Here is a 15,954-nt window from a genome sequence, read left to right as displayed (position 1 = left end):
GGAATTTGAGAGGCAGGTAAAAGGAGGGTGATTATGGTGGCTCATTTGTGTGTCAACGTGGCTGAGCTAAGAGATACCCAGAGAGCTGGTAAAGTGATGAGTTTCAGGTGTGTCTGTGAGGGGTTTCCTGAGGAGATGAGCATTTGAATCTCTAGATGGAATAAAAATCACCCTCACCAATGTGTGTGGGAATCATCCAATCTTCTAGGGTCTTCTAGGACGAACAAATTGGAGGAAGGGTGGCTTTACTTGCTGCTTGAGCTGGAACACTCAGCTCCTCCTGCGCTCACCCTCCAACACTGGCACTCCTGATTCTTGGGCCTTTGGAATCACACTGAATTACACTATAGGCTTTCCTGGTGTCCAGTCTGCACACAGTGGATTACGGAACTCAGTCTCCACAATCCTGTGTGACAATTCCTATAATAAGTCTTCTTTTATGCATATCTATCTCTATATCTTATTGGTTCTATTCCTCTGGAGAACGCTGACTAATATAATTGTATTCCAGGCAGAGAGATTAGTATGAGGGAAAGATATGTTTGAGTAAAAAAATGATCCATGATTACTTTAGTTCACAGGTTATACGTACATGTCTGAGGAGGGCAATGACACAGGAGACAGGGCAAGACAGGTGGATAGGAGACAGATCATTAAGGAACTTGTACGCCAAGAAGAAGAGCGACAGTTTTCTTTTCTCAAGAACAGAGAGGTTGGAGTTCCCATCGTGGCGCAATGGTTAACGAATCCGACTAGGAAACATGAGGTTGTGGGTTCGATTCCTGGCCTCGCTCAGTGGGTTAAGGATCTGGCGTTGCCGTGAGCTGTGGTGTAGGTTGCAGAAATGGCTCGGATCCCGAGTTGCTGTGGCTCTGGCGTAGGCTGGCAGCTACAGCTCCGATTCGACCCCTAGCCTGGGAACCTCCATATGCCGTGGGAGCGGCCCAAAGAAATAGCAAAAAGACAAAAAAAAAAAAAAGAACAGAGAGGTTATTTGCCATTTGCAACAACATGGATGGGCGTGGAGGGCATGATGCTAAATGAAATAAGGCATACAGAGAAAGACAAATACTGTATGATATCATTCACATGAGGAATCTAAAAAATACAACACACTACTGAATATAAAAAAGTAAACAGACTTACAGATATAGAGAACAAACAAGTGGTTACCAGGGGGAGGGGGTATGGGGAGGGTTAATACATCAAGGGTTATAGCCAATAATTGATAGCTATAAATTGAGTATTACCTTTGAAAACTGTGAATCATTATATTGTACACCTCTAACTTTTGTGATATTGAACATCAAATGTACTTCAGTAAAAAAAAAGAGAATAAAACAAGAAAAACAGAATAGAGAGATATGACCAATTTTTTTGTTATACAAACATCATCATCTGGGAGGATGTGGGAGAGAGAATAATGCAGGGAAGAAAACTGGAAGAAAGAAGATACAGGAGGAGTTCCCACTGTGGCTCAGCAGTTAACAAATCTGACTAGCATCCATCAGGATGCAAGTTCGATCCCTGGCCTTGCTCAGTGGGTTGAGGATCCAGTGCTGCCTTGAGCTGTGGTATAGGTTGCAGATGCAACTCAGACCCTGTGTTGGTGTGGCTGTGGTGTAAACCAGCAGCTACAGCTCTGATTCAACCCCTAGCCTGGGAACCTCCATATGCTGCGGGTGTGGCCCTAAAAAGCAAAAAAAAAAAAAAAAAAGATACAGGAAATAGATACAGTACTTCCTCTTAGAGAACAAATAGACAAAATAACCCCCAGTAAATATAGGGAACAGTCTCTAAGCAGAGAAGATTCCAAATATCCTCTGTATCTTAGAACCTTTCAAAGTGAGTCCTGGCTCAAGGGCTGTCTGAATTTCCTGTGAAAGGCACCTAGCCCGCCATACCTCAGAAGTTACACATGGGGTTGATACTTCCCACAGAGATGATTTTGTCTCATTGGTTCAAACTTAATGTGATAGTCATAGCAAATGAACACTATTTTTTTTCTGTTTTCTTTTTATGGATGCACCTGTGGCATATGTAAGTTCCCAGGCCAGGGGCTGAATCTGAGCTGCAGCTGCAGCCTATACCACAGCCACATATCTGAACCATATCTGTAACCGATATCACAGCTTGCAGCAACACAGATCCGTAACCCCCAGAATGAAGCCAGGGTTTGAACATGCATTCTCACAGAGACAAAGGTGGGTCCTCAACCTGCTGAACCGCAATGAGAGCTCCCTAAATGAACATTCTTTAGTGCCAGAAAGATAATACCAAAATTTCAAGTGTTCTGTGTATGCATTACAAAATGCTAAAATGGAAATTAATGTAGGATTTGTAAAAAGATGAATGCTGTGAAGATTAAAAGAATTAATAAATAGAGAAGGTACTTAGAATAGTACTTGGCATATAGCATGTACTGAACAAATATTAGTGAAAACAATAAAAAATATTTGTTACTAATAAATATTAGCTATAATGATAAATATTTACCTATAACAAACATAATACATATAACAATATTATTAATATTAATATTAATGATTAAAAAAATCAACTTGGTGAGTCAAGTACTGTCTAAAATCCATGAAATCCATATTTTTGAAAGAATTCGCTAAGAAACACTGGGTCAGACTGCACTGTGATTATGAATGAACAAAGATGAGACACTGAATTCATTTAATCATCTTAGCCTAACAGTTTTAATTGTTCTGAAATCTCATGGGCACGGTAATACCTTCTGAGATAGAGACTTGTTTACTTGCTTGATAAAGTCAACTGGTAAACCTCTGCTTTCTATAAAACAGAAACACTCTGCCTTCATATATTTTTAAGCTCAAGTTTCTCAAGGTTAATGCTTATATCTATTTTCTACTAAAATCCTAAAGATTCAGGGTTAGAGACTTGGTTTTGCTTCATTTTCCCAGCAACCATTAAATGCTTCTTTAGGTAAAATGGGATGTGTTTTGAGAAAACTTGTACCTCAAGATTGTGTGTATTCCTTCACACCTAAGGCAATCTCAGCAACTGCATATACAAAAATTTCAACTGACTTCATATGGAGGCATTGGCTAAAAATTATAATATAAACCCTAAATTTAGAAAAAGGAATAAAAATGTTAAATTAATGGATCAAAACCTCTTTATAATATAAACATGTAGTTAGGTAATTTAAAATAAGTTCAGATTCATAATGAGTCAAAATTTTGGAGGTAGCAGGAGAGCTTTTTGTTTTGTTTTGTATACAACCCAGAACCAAACCTGGGACTCTGTCATGGACAGTTGTATTTACCAGGCAGCATGCATCCCTTTATTCTGACAATGACCCTTGTCTTCCTTGGGTCCCTTACTCCATACACACTTTCACTTCCTGTGCTTTAGAAAGAGTTCCTTGCATGCCATCTTCAGGGATGAACATATACCCCTAATCTGCTGTGGTAAGTGGCTTATCAATTGCTCCCACTGATTTTTTTTGTTGCCTGGTATTAATGGCTTTAAGCAATTGTCCTTCTCCTTGAGTAACTTGCTTCCAACAAAGAGGACCCCTCAACATGGTGAGGATTTCACTTCCACAATTAGATTACAAAATTATGACTTCTACCTTACTGGGAGACCCTCTCCCTTGCTGGCTTTGATGAAGTAAGTTGCTATGTTGAGGCCCATGGCAAGGAAAACTGCTAGCCAACAGTCAAACAGCCCAAATGGAACTGGATCCTGCAAATAATCATGTAGGTGATCCTGGACGTGGATTTTCCTCAACTGAAACTTCAGCTGAGCCCCTAGCCCTAGCCAACATATAGACTGAAGCTTTGTGAGAAAATCTAAAGAATCCAGTTAAACCATGTCTAGATTCCTGACCACAGAAACTATGAGGTTTTTTTTTTTTTTTTTTTTAAGTACGTAAGTTGCTAAATTTTGTAGTAGTTTGTTAGGCAGCAATATATAGCTACTACACCTGGCCAGGGTATTTCACCCAAGGTTGAGCACATAACCAAATTCACAACAATAAAAGTTAAACTCAAAACAAGAGGATTTATGCTATACACACAGCACATAAAATTGAGAAGACACTAGCTTAGTGGTATTAGCATTCTTGCTGTTCACACCACTTTGGAACCTGGAAAAGAAGCCGACATGGAGAACAGAGATGAGGAATGGAAAGATGATGGGTCCTGATAAACTCTTTGGAGATCTCAGGATCGAGCTGCACCCGAAATGTTAGTTTCCCTTGGATTTTGTGGACATATCTCTTATTTATTTTTCGAGTAGAAAAATCTGTTTTATATTTTGGAAATATACCTTTTTGCTTAAGCCAGTTTGAGTTTTAAGATCCAAGATAGAGCATAAAACATCAATGTCATTCCTTTCCTTGGTTTTGGCTTTGTAAACAATATCTTACTCTCTGTATAAAATAGTGATTAATTATTGATAGAAATAAGAATATTGGTGGCCAATAAAGGAAGTTTTTCTCTCGCATCTCTTGATTCTAAAGTAAATTTAAAAACAAACAACAACAAAAAAAAACAAAGATCAACTTGGTAGCATTTATGTAGCTGATATTAGAAAGAACAACACTGACACTGCTGTGTGTCACTGCTTTGCTATAGTCACTATGTATTTTGGTTTAAAAAATAATATACAGGTACATTTTCCAACATGACTTTTTACTGTGTCCACAGAACACTTCACGCCATGTTCGATTATTCTGGAAGTCAAATAACATCTTTAAGGTTCATGGATGTTTAGTAAACACTGCACAGATTCTACTATAGTTTTACTATTATGTGAAAATATCCTCCTGTTTTTATGATCACAGCTTGAAAATTTACATGCATGTATCTATGTTGTCAAACTCAATATATGTATTTTCCTATATATCTTTTTAATTTTATGGCCAAGCCTGCAGTATATGGAAGTTCCTGGGCCAGGGGTTGAATATGAGCCATAGCTGCAACCTACACCACAGCTGCAGCGATGCCAGATCCTTTAACCCACTGCACTGGGTCAGGGATGAAACCTGTATCTCTGCAGTGACCCAAGCCACTGCAGTAGGATTCTTACCCCACTACACCATGGTGGGAGCTCCCTCAATATGTGTATTTTGTTTCTTTCATGGAGAGACTAGAGTACTTTATCTTGAGCTTCTATTTTTTTTTTCTCTATTGGATGTGACAAAGGTGGACTTCTGCTGTGGATTATATCAAACATAGTCTAATTGAAAATAACTGTGTATTCACAGTTCACCTAATAGGTCATGGATAAGAACCTTAGGACCATCTGTGTAATAGTATAAAAATAACAATAGTATTTTTGTTGTTTTAGATGTGCTTTGAGTAAAATAGCAGGAACAAAAATTTATGACATCCTGTCAAGGCCAATTGCTAGTTCGATTATACATCCCAAACTAGGTATCTCTTCAACTCATTTCCAATTTCCTGAACTATCAATAACTACCCTCATATCAGGATAATAAAAATGATGCTTTAGCATGACAAAGAATACCAAATATAAAAACAGTGTAGGAGAACAGGTTAGGAGTAATATACTAAACCTCAGGTTGAGTGTTCATTTTATGAACAACAGTGATCCTCTAAATCAAACACATATTATGAATTAACTAAATGTGATGATAAAAAATGAGTTTAGTGAGAATATATGCTTAATCTCAGTAGCATTATCTATTTTAACTTGTTACATATTCTAGAATAAAATTGTGCATTATTCTCTTTCTTCTTTTCCTTGATTTTAATAGAATTTTGTAAATAGAAGGTGGTTTAGGGCCATGTTATAGCTTACTTGACATATGAGCTCTGGCAACTTTTCCCAAGTTTAAGAAGTAAAGAGCAAACTCCTATGTGGCCATGGGCTAAACCTCTCTATGGGCCCTTTTCCTCATCTATAATATTAGTAAACTGTATATAATGAGTATTTTCCTTTGAGAACTTCTGAGAGTTTAAATGAGATGATACTTAAAACAACGCTTAGCATATAATAAATTCTCAATAAATGTTAACTTGCTGTTATTGCTCTTACCTCTATGACTACTGTCATTATTAGCATCGTCATCATGTGGCTTTCAAGGCTTTGCTTTCCATTATTGGGCTTATTCTTCCCCAACTCATTTATGTTCTACTTACCTCCCTGTTGAGGGGATGCCCTCTCACATTCATAACTGGTTTCCTTCCTTCTGACCTCTGTTTTTGCTCATTCTATCTTTTCCACATGGCTACCTCATTCTCATTTTCAACTTCCTCATGGCTTTATGTTTTTAGTCCTTCAGAGCTCTTCCATGCTCTCCATAAGACCCTCTCGGGTATTCTCAGTAGGAAAAATTGCTTCCCTACAAACTCCTATAGCACATTATTTGTGTCTCTTATATGACAGTTTTCATTTTTGATGCTGTGTAATACCTATGTGTGTGTCATATTTCACCAGACTTTAAAAACCTAAATGATGGAAGCCATGTCTTAATCATCTCTTTGTCACAATAGTACCTAGTAGAGGTTTTCTCTCATTTGGATCATAAAAGAATGACTGGAAGACTAAAGTTAGAGAGATCTGAATCTCTTCTGCCACTTATAAGCAGTGTGATCTTACTCAAATGACTTAGCCATCCTGAGCCTTAGGTTCCTTTTCTCCAAGATGAGGGTTATAAATTATCCTTATGTCACTGAATTGTTCTATGGCTAAATGGAAATAATTCACATAAAGTGCTTGGTATAGGAGTTGGTACATACTTTTAAATACACATGCATTTTATCAATTGGACAACTGAAGAGTGCTCCGCAGATATAAAGTACAGGGATTGTATTTATAATAAAAATCACCGAATACAAGAGAAGGAATAACAGAGTGTCCAACCTGTGGTAGTGACCTGATACCTCTGGTCCAATAATGACATCAGAATGGGATGAGTGACAAACAATGCATCTGTAGCATCATTAAGACTGAGGGTTTGAAAGAATGGGGTTATTGACTGATTCTCCACAAGGGCCCTAGATTATTATGCCATTTAAAAATGTATACCAAAAACAGAGCTCAAAAATAATATATACAAGGCTCTTTGGTGTATGTTAAACCTCAAAGAAATGTAGTGAACTGAAACATTGATATTTTATCACAATGATGGGATAGCGTAGTAGTGTAAAGAGTATTGATAGTCTGAACTGCTTTATACATTTTAAAATAGATCTGGGTCTGTTGGGAGCCAAAGAGAATGTTATAATAATATAAGAGCATAATGAAAACAGTAATTTTATAATTAAAAATGTTAAAATGATTTAAAAATTTCCTCCTATGATTTCCCCACTGCCTTTGAAATATTTTGATGGGGGGTGGTTTCAATAAATCAACAGATATATAGATTATCTAGTGAGAATCCATTTGTTTCTCTAGGCCATTAAGCTGTTGGCAGAACATTAATTCAATTATTTATAACTTATTCTGATTAACACATCTGTATTATCTGGAAGACAAGTTTGGTCCTATTCAATACATTATTAAAGTTATATCATCTGCTCCTAAAAACCAGAGTTGAGCGCATAATTCTTTCTTTAGCATTTTACAAATATAAATGGGCTCATTTCCAATAACAAAAGATTAACCACTGCACAAGGCATGTTAGAAAGGAGTGCTCATAATATCACATTTTAAATAATTGGAAATGTATTTAAATATATTTTACCCAAACTAAAGTGTGACATAAACCATCTGTGTATAAAATTGCATCTGCTTAAATTCTATGGCGACAGATTATAGTGGCTATTATGTAAAAAATTACCAAATTATTCTGATAGTTCTATTCTTAAAGTAATTAAAAGCTTTCTGGTTTTAGTATTCAATGTAATAAGTAGAATTTGGGTGCAATGTTTTGAAAAGTTTTTATATGCTATTTTACATAATAACTGCAACATACTCCTCCTCTCCTCCAATATTGAAAGCTAGACATTTTGGAACTAACCCTTACTCTTTCCTCTCTCTCTCTCTTTTTTTTTTTAATAAGAGAAAAATTTTATTTCAAACATGTTCAATGGTTATGTATGCTATATAGCAAAACCTAGTTGTAACAGCAGTTACATTTCAAATCTGAATTAAGGCATAAATGTGAAACTGTTTAGCAATGATCAGTTTCTGCGAAAATGTGGATTAAATCCATCAATATGCCAATCCCGACATTTATTATAGACCTATTAATTACTTTAATAATAGAGGCTAATTTTCATCAGAAGAAAATGAAAATAACTTTACAGCTTCTAATAACATTATGAGTTGCATTCCCCAGTATTACTTTGAAATTATATCCACAGGTTGCTAAGAGAAATTCTGCCTTTATCCAAATGTATTATGTAACTGATCATCTTCAGTCATCATCTACTGTTGGCTTGATGGTTACTCCTCTTCTTATCTGACCCCAACCAATTAAACGCCAGTATTTCTCAACTCTTCGGCTTAGGGCTATTTTTTCTCCCACTTCTGTGCACACAGGATTAGTGAGAACTATTTTGCCCAGATCAGCCTTGACGGCACTAACTCTTCCACCTGTTGAAAGGGATCTTATGTTCACCATAAGCACTTCATTCTTAGACAGCTTCTGCACCTTTGCTTCTTTTCTGTCTCCTTTAGTACGTACACCAAGAAGCCATCTAAGTAGGAAATAGGAAATTTCCAATTCTGTGAAGCTCTCTGGTAAAGCTCCAACTGCACCAAGCACCTGTCCCACATTCTGTTAGCCCGGCACAAAGTGGGGTCAATTTTTGTTCCAACTCCAATAAGAGCCCCTGGAGCAGCATACTGAAGATCATTGTGTGACATAAAAAGTGATACAATTTTGGACAAGATTGGTTTACACATGAGTTTTCCTTCACAATCTTTGGAAACGATACCAGGTCTGACTTCTATCTCCTGGCCCACCTTTAATCCTCCTTTTAAAATACTACCACCGGCCATACCACCTTTAAGATCATCAACCTCACAGCCAGGTTTGTTGACATCGAAGGACCTAATACCAATAAGCCGAGGTTCTGAAGTAAAGTCTCTTAGAGATACTGGAATTTTCTTTACAATATACTCACAGACAACTTCAATATTATATTTCAGCTGAGCAGAAATTGGAATAATAGGTGCTCTTTCCACTACTGTACCTTATACAAATGCAAGAGTCTGTTCATACTGTCCTTTAGCCTGACTTTCTTTTACCAAATCAATTTTATTTTGTAGAATCAATATATGTTTCAGCTTCATAATTTCTACGGAAGCCAAATATTCAGAAGTCTGAGGTTGAGGACAGGATTCATTACCAGCTATTAACAGAAGAGCTGCATCCACCACTGCTGCACCATTCAGCATAGTAGCCATCAAAATATGACCAGGACAGTCAACCAAGGAAACATGTCTAACTAGTTTGAAGTTCCCTGTAATGTCTGTAGGAAACTTATCAGGTGTACTACTTCCACAGGGTCTATAGCAGTCTGGCCGAGGACAACTTGCATCATCAAGTTTGTCAATCTTGGTATTAGCATATCCAAGCTTGATTGTAATAGTTCTTTCTAGTTCATTTTTGGATCTAACAGTGTGAACTCCAGATATAGCTTTTACAACAGTAGATTTCCCATGGGCAACATGACCAATTGTACCTATATTAATTGCGGCTTGTCTGCTAACAACTTCATGTGAGAGTGGCGTCAACCTGGTAACATCCAAGGTGGTGAGATCCTGGCGAGAAAGATGCGGCTGTCCTAGGGTCACACTACCCTCTCTTTCATGTCTTAGATAACCCATCATCAGATTCTAATGTGCCTTCCTAGTTCTTCAGATTTGACTTTTCCTCATGTTCTCATTGCTTATCTTATACCTGGAATAAATTATAAATCTCTTTAATATATTTAATCTGTGTACATAGTAGTTGTAGATACTAAATACATAGTATATGAAAGAATTACTCGTCTGATTTTCTTCTTAGTCTCTCTATTCAGCCACTGGATCTTTGGGGCACTAGTGAAAGATGACAGATTTTCATTTATTATTTATTTCAGGCTCTATATGTGTTATAATCATTTTAAAGATAACCAGAATGCATCTATTCATGGGAATATTTTTTAATACCTATTTGAAGATGAAGGTACATTTGAAATTGATGTCTGTATTGTATAAACATATAATGCATGTATTTATGTAATATAAAGTACTCAATAAATATTTAACAAGTGAATGAAGAAATGAGTGAATTTTACACATATGAGTTTAGGCCATTTCCTGGAGGACTTGAGTGGCTCATTAGTGTGCTAGGTGTCAGAATTTCAGTGAGAAGACAGACCCCTCCCCCACCTTCCTTCACACAGTGCACTGCTGTGGCACTAGCCTTTAGTTTAAGGAGGGATCTAATTATTTCAAAAATACAGTTACACATTGAGAGAAGCTATTTTTTTAAGTAACAGATTACTTAAATAATAAAAGAGCTTTTAAAACATTTTGGCATGAGCTGGTCAACAAATTTCAAGGAACAAAATAAAAAGGGGAGTGTGAACTTATATATTTATATTAAAGAATCTTAAACTTATCAACCAATTGTAATATAATTTACAATGGTAGAAGCCTGATTCAAACAAACAAAATGCCAAAAATAAACTGAGAGGGAGTTCCCACTGTGGCCTAGTGGATTAAGAATCAGACTGCAGCAGCTCCGGTTGCTGCAGAAGTGTAGGTTTGATCCCCAAATTGGCGCAGTGGGTTAGAAGGATCACAGGTCACAGCTGCAGCTCAGATTCAATCCCTGGCCTGGGAACTTTCATATGCTGTGGATGTGGCCATAAAAACAAATAAATACATAGGTAAATAAACAAACAGAGAACTGGGGATATATAAACATCAAATATCTCATGTATATTAGGAATTATCATTTTGACTTCTATTTAGATGTGGTAATGATATTTTGGTTATATTTTTAAATCCCCATATTTCAGAATTATACACAAAAATTAATAGATGAGATAATTAAGAGATTTTCTTCAAATGATCCCAGGTGTGTATAGGAGTGAATGGCTGGTATAGCGAAAAATAAGATTGGCCCTGTGTTGATAGGTTTTAAATCTAGGTGATGGGTGCATGAGTATTCATAATACTATTCTCTTTATTTTTTGTTTATGTTTGAAATTTTGTATAATAATTTTTTTTAAAGTCATGTTGGAAAACTATAGGAGAAAGTTTGAAAATGTAATTTTTCAGCTTTCAGGAAAAAAAGTGCCATGGAATAAAATGCTATCATACTTTGTTCCCTAAATACTTTAACACATGCATTTTTTTTGGGGGGGGGGTGTCTTTTTAGGGCCACACCCACAGCATATGATAGTTCCCAGGCTAGGGGTTGAATCGGAACTGCAGCCTCCAGCCCAATGCCACAGCCACAGCAACGTGGGATCAAAGCTGTGTCTGCAACCTACAGCACAGCTCTAGGCAAAGCTGGATCCCCAACCCACTGAGCTAGGCCAGGGATTGAACCCACATCCTCATGGATACCAGTCAGATTCCTTATTGCTGAGCCACAACAGAAACTCCTAACTGATACATTTTATTTAAAGATTTTTTACTATATTGGGAGTTCCCGCCACGGTGCAGTGGTTAACAAATCTGACTAGGAACTATGAGGTTGCGGGTTCAATCCCTGGCCTTGCTCAGCGGGTTAATGATCTGGCGTTGCTGTGATCTGTGGTGTAGGTCGCAGACATGACTTGGATCCTGTGTTCCTGCGGCTCTGGCGAAGGCTGGCAGCTACAGCTCCAATTAGACCCTTAACCTGGGAACCTCCATATGCCACGGGAGGGGCCCTAGAAAAGGCAAAAAGACAAAAAAATAAAATAAAATAAATTAAAAAAATAAATATTTTTTACTATATATCATTGAATTCCCAGGTAGCTAAAACAAATTAAATGGTGGAGTCATGATCTGTATTTTGGCAAGAATTTTAATTTTACTGATTTGATTGACTGTATGCTCCTCCTAGATAAAGCATTTGAGTGAGACAAGTTACAAAACTCCAGTAATACAATAAAAATGTTAGCTTCCTTGTATATATAAATCTCTTCTGTATATATGCCTTTTTGGTGATTTTGATTACGAATTTCTAATAGCTGAATGTCACAGGGTCAAGTGTTGATTTGGTCAAAAATGCTGTTTTTGACTGGATCAAGTAAAACACGTCCCAAAGTGCAGCAGCAGCACAACTTGTTATATTTGCAATAAGAAAATATTGGCAAGGACTATAAAAGTTACTTAAGAAAGAACTTCACAAGAAGATGAAGCACAAATGGAAATGCCATAGAAAGTGGAATGTAGGGCAAATTCCTGAGGAGATCAGAGAGAAATAGCAAAAGCCTGTAGGAGTTGGGTCAAAAAAGCTCAGTAGGAAACAGGATGCCACATCTAAGGGACATAAAAAGAAACAGAAAAAAAGAATTCTTTTACTATTTCAGGAACAAAAGAAAGCTAAATGACACACTTTGCTCCTTCAGTAGAGAGAGGGGGAAAGCCAATGGCTCATGATAGTAAAAATGCACAAGCAATTGGTAATTTAAAAAAATTCTCCTTGAAGTAGAATTACTGGTATATTCATTGGAAGATACAAATTTAAGGTGCAAAATGTAAAATATTTTTAAAAGTTATTCTAACATATACTTTACTATTCTGACATTATAACTTATATACAAAGATATTTAAAGAATTGACCATGACCTATGGTTGAATATTATGCAGCCAATAAAAGTCATATCTTCAAGGATATTTAATAAGAAGAGGAATTGTTAACAATAAAATATTAAGAAAGAAATGCCAAATCATATACTGTCTGGAAGGGAAAGATCAAACCATTAACAGTAGCTATTGCTAATATGGTTACTGGTGATACTCATTTTCTTTATTATTTATATATTTGTTGGATATTCTATAATAAAAATTATTTACTTTTATAATTAAATATAAGTAAAATACTGTTCGAAGCACCAACTCTTCAACCTCCTATAGTTCAACTCCTACTAGCCCATTTAAATAAGTCCTGTTAAGGCTGTAAATAATCATTGCTTTGCCAAATCATTTGAATGCTTTTTGCTTTTAAGCTCTGGCTCTTTGTAAGGTCTGACATTGTTGACCACCCCATACAAAACTCTCTGCTTCTTTGGCTTGGATGCTCTAATTTAACAACACATCAGCTGTCACCTAGAAGATTGCAATAGCTCTCTACTTTTACCACAAGCCATTTTATACGTTGCCATCAGGACAAATCTGACCACATTACTCCATTGCTTTCTTCCTTTCAAAGACTTCTTATAGCACATAAGGTGAGTTAGGACTTTCTCAATTCCAAGAGACCAACTGAAAAAAAAAAATTCAAGTCCAGGAATTTAAATCAGCTCTCAGATTTTTCTTTCTTGTTTCTGATTTCTCTCAGGTAGTTGCATCTCTCTCTCTCTTTTTCTTTTCGTTCATTCAATTTTTTATTATAGGGATAGTCAAAGATTTTCCCTACAAAAGCGAAGAAGGCAATACCTGTGTTCTTGATGTGCTTGCAACCCAGCCTAGGAGGGTGACACCTAGGCCCGGTCAGGGGTGTGGTCAAGCTCTCAGGATATTTAAGGATGATTCCTGGTGGAGGGGAAAGGTTGGTGCTCAGGAGGAGGGATGCCAAAAACATTCCAGGTCAAGAGAGAAGCTGTACAAAGGCCAGGTGGTGAGCCTGGTGTGAGGTACATCCTTGAGGAGCTGAGGTGAGGATGGCAGAGTGTGAACACGGAAGGATTGGTGGAGTGGCCTGCCCGGAGGCTGGAGAGGGAAGCAGGGGCTGTGGAAGGGCCACAGGGCTGGCTAAACAAGGTGACTGAGCCCTGGGAGCAATCTAAGCAGAGAGGGGCCAGGTGGAGTGAGCGTTGTAGAAGGCAACTCTGGAAAACTCATGAAGGGAAGGATTAGTTGGGCGCCAGAAAACCACTCCAGAGGCCATCACAGCAATCCAGGCTGGGAATGAGGACCTGAAACAAGGCGGTAGTTGCATCTCTTACAAGCAGATGAGCTTCTCTCAGAGACTGGAATGAGAAGGCAGTGCCATGGATAATTTCAGGCTTTTATATCACTCTGGCTAGCAACTTCAAAGCCAAGAGAGATGCCTTCTCTTCCATTATTTATGAAATCCAAGGCAAAGTGTCTGAATTATATGTCAGAGAATAATATGTTTACACCTTGGATTAATTACACAGGCCAAGAGGGTAGGCCTGCAAGACAGATCCAATCCTTTGGACAAAGGGGTGATGTGCTATAATTGGCACCCTGACCAAAACCATACCATATGGATGCCCAAGGGGAAATTCTTCAAAGGAAAACAGGAACACTGTTAATAAGAAAAGGGGCAAGGAATACTGGGCAGATGAAAAAACAAATATCTCCTATATGAGGCAGTATATAGTCTCCCTAGCCTAGCACTCTTGAACTTTCTTGGACTGGACTCTGCCTACTTTTCTACCTAATCTTTGACCATTCACTGCCAAGAAGCCTGCAACCTAACCATGCTAAATTTTTTGCTGTTTTCTGAAGGGGCTATGCTAGGCAGAATAGTGCCCCCCCCCCAAAATGTCTATACCCCAATTCTCAGAACCCGTGGATTTTATCTTACAGGACAAAAGGTATGCTGCAGATGTGATTAAGGTTCAAGACCTTGAGATGGGGAGGTTATTTTAAATTACCCAGCTTGGCCCAATCTAATCATATGAGTCCTAAAATGCAGGGAACCAGAGAGATAGCAGTGTGAGAAGAACTTGACCCACCACTGTTCTCTTTGAAGACAAGGGAAGAGGGCCACAAACCAAAGACTGCAGGTGGCCTCTAGAAGCTACTAGAAGGAAAAGGCAATTAAATAGGTCTTCCCTAGAGCCTCCAGAAAGTAGTGCAATCCTCCTGACACTTTGATTTTAGCCCAGTGAGTTTGAGTCAAACTATGGGCCTATTACAGATTTGAGAAATAATACCACGTCTATGGTAAATTCTTATAACAGTAATAGGAAACTAATATATAAGCCATGCTATTTTATGCTTTTGTAGAGGAAGAAAAAATTTTCCTTGAGTCTTTTAGGATCCCTAGCCAGGTCTAAAAATTAAACTAACAAAGATTAATAGGAGCAAGATATACAAGTTTATTTAATATAAGTTTTCTGTGACGCAGGAACTTTCATAAGGAAACCCAAACAGCAAGATCTGTGTATTTTATGCACAGTTGCCTGGAGAAACTCAGCAAAGTTTATTTATTAGGATTCTTTCCAGCATCCTTTTGTCTTTGGCGATAAGGAGGCTCCTTTCCTCTGGGTATAGGGAGGACACCATTCACATGAGGATTTTACAACCTGTTTTAGGGGAGAAGGGTGAGGAGGGGGATCAGAGTAATCTTCCTGCTTCTATTACTTTCTCTTAAGATATTCAATATGCTAAGGTGCCATATTTTGGAGCAGCATGTCCTGAGACCCATCACTTTCTTGCTTTTGAACATTCTGGTCATTTCATGTAAAATATCTTCCCTACAGAACCACCACGTTCATCCACATTTATGGAACTCCTACTGTTGTTCAAAATATGCCTTAGATGTTAGCCCCTCTCTGAAGCACTCTTTAGTATCAGCCCCGGGAAGATGTGAATACTTTCTGATGGCCACATAACATTCCGTGCATTATTCTGCTACAGTGTTTAACACACCATGTCCTACTCCCCAGTGTAAACAGGTCACACAATGTTGAGAACATAGTAAATTTTTTTTTTGTCTTTTTGCTATTTCTTGGGCCGCTCCCATGGCATATGGAGGTTCCCAGGCTAGGGGTTGAATTGGAGCTACAGCCTACACCAAGGCCACAGCAACGCCAGATCTGAGCCGCATCTTCGACCCACATCACAGCTCACGGCAACGCTGGATCCTTAACCCACTGAGCA

The 15,954-nt window shown here is 37.7% G+C and overlaps 1 protein-coding gene across 1 annotated transcript; it reads right to left on the bottom strand.

The window, feature by feature from the left end:
* Positions 1-8,321: 8,321 nt before the first annotated feature.
* LOC125130461 (eukaryotic translation initiation factor 2 subunit 3, X-linked-like) lies at positions 8,322-9,780 on the bottom strand. The gene is given in 2 exon segments (XM_047785798.1): positions 8,322-8,724; positions 8,727-9,780. Coding segments are annotated over 2 exon segments (1,416 nt in total). The 3' UTR covers positions 8,322-8,362.
* Positions 9,781-15,954: the final 6,174 nt, after the last annotated feature.

This window comes from Phacochoerus africanus, chromosome 7 (assembly GCF_016906955.1).
Source record: "Phacochoerus africanus isolate WHEZ1 chromosome 7, ROS_Pafr_v1, whole genome shotgun sequence".
Classification (NCBI taxonomy): Eukaryota; Metazoa; Chordata; class Mammalia; order Artiodactyla; family Suidae; genus Phacochoerus; species Phacochoerus africanus.
This window is presented reverse-complemented; position numbering and strand designations above follow the sequence as displayed.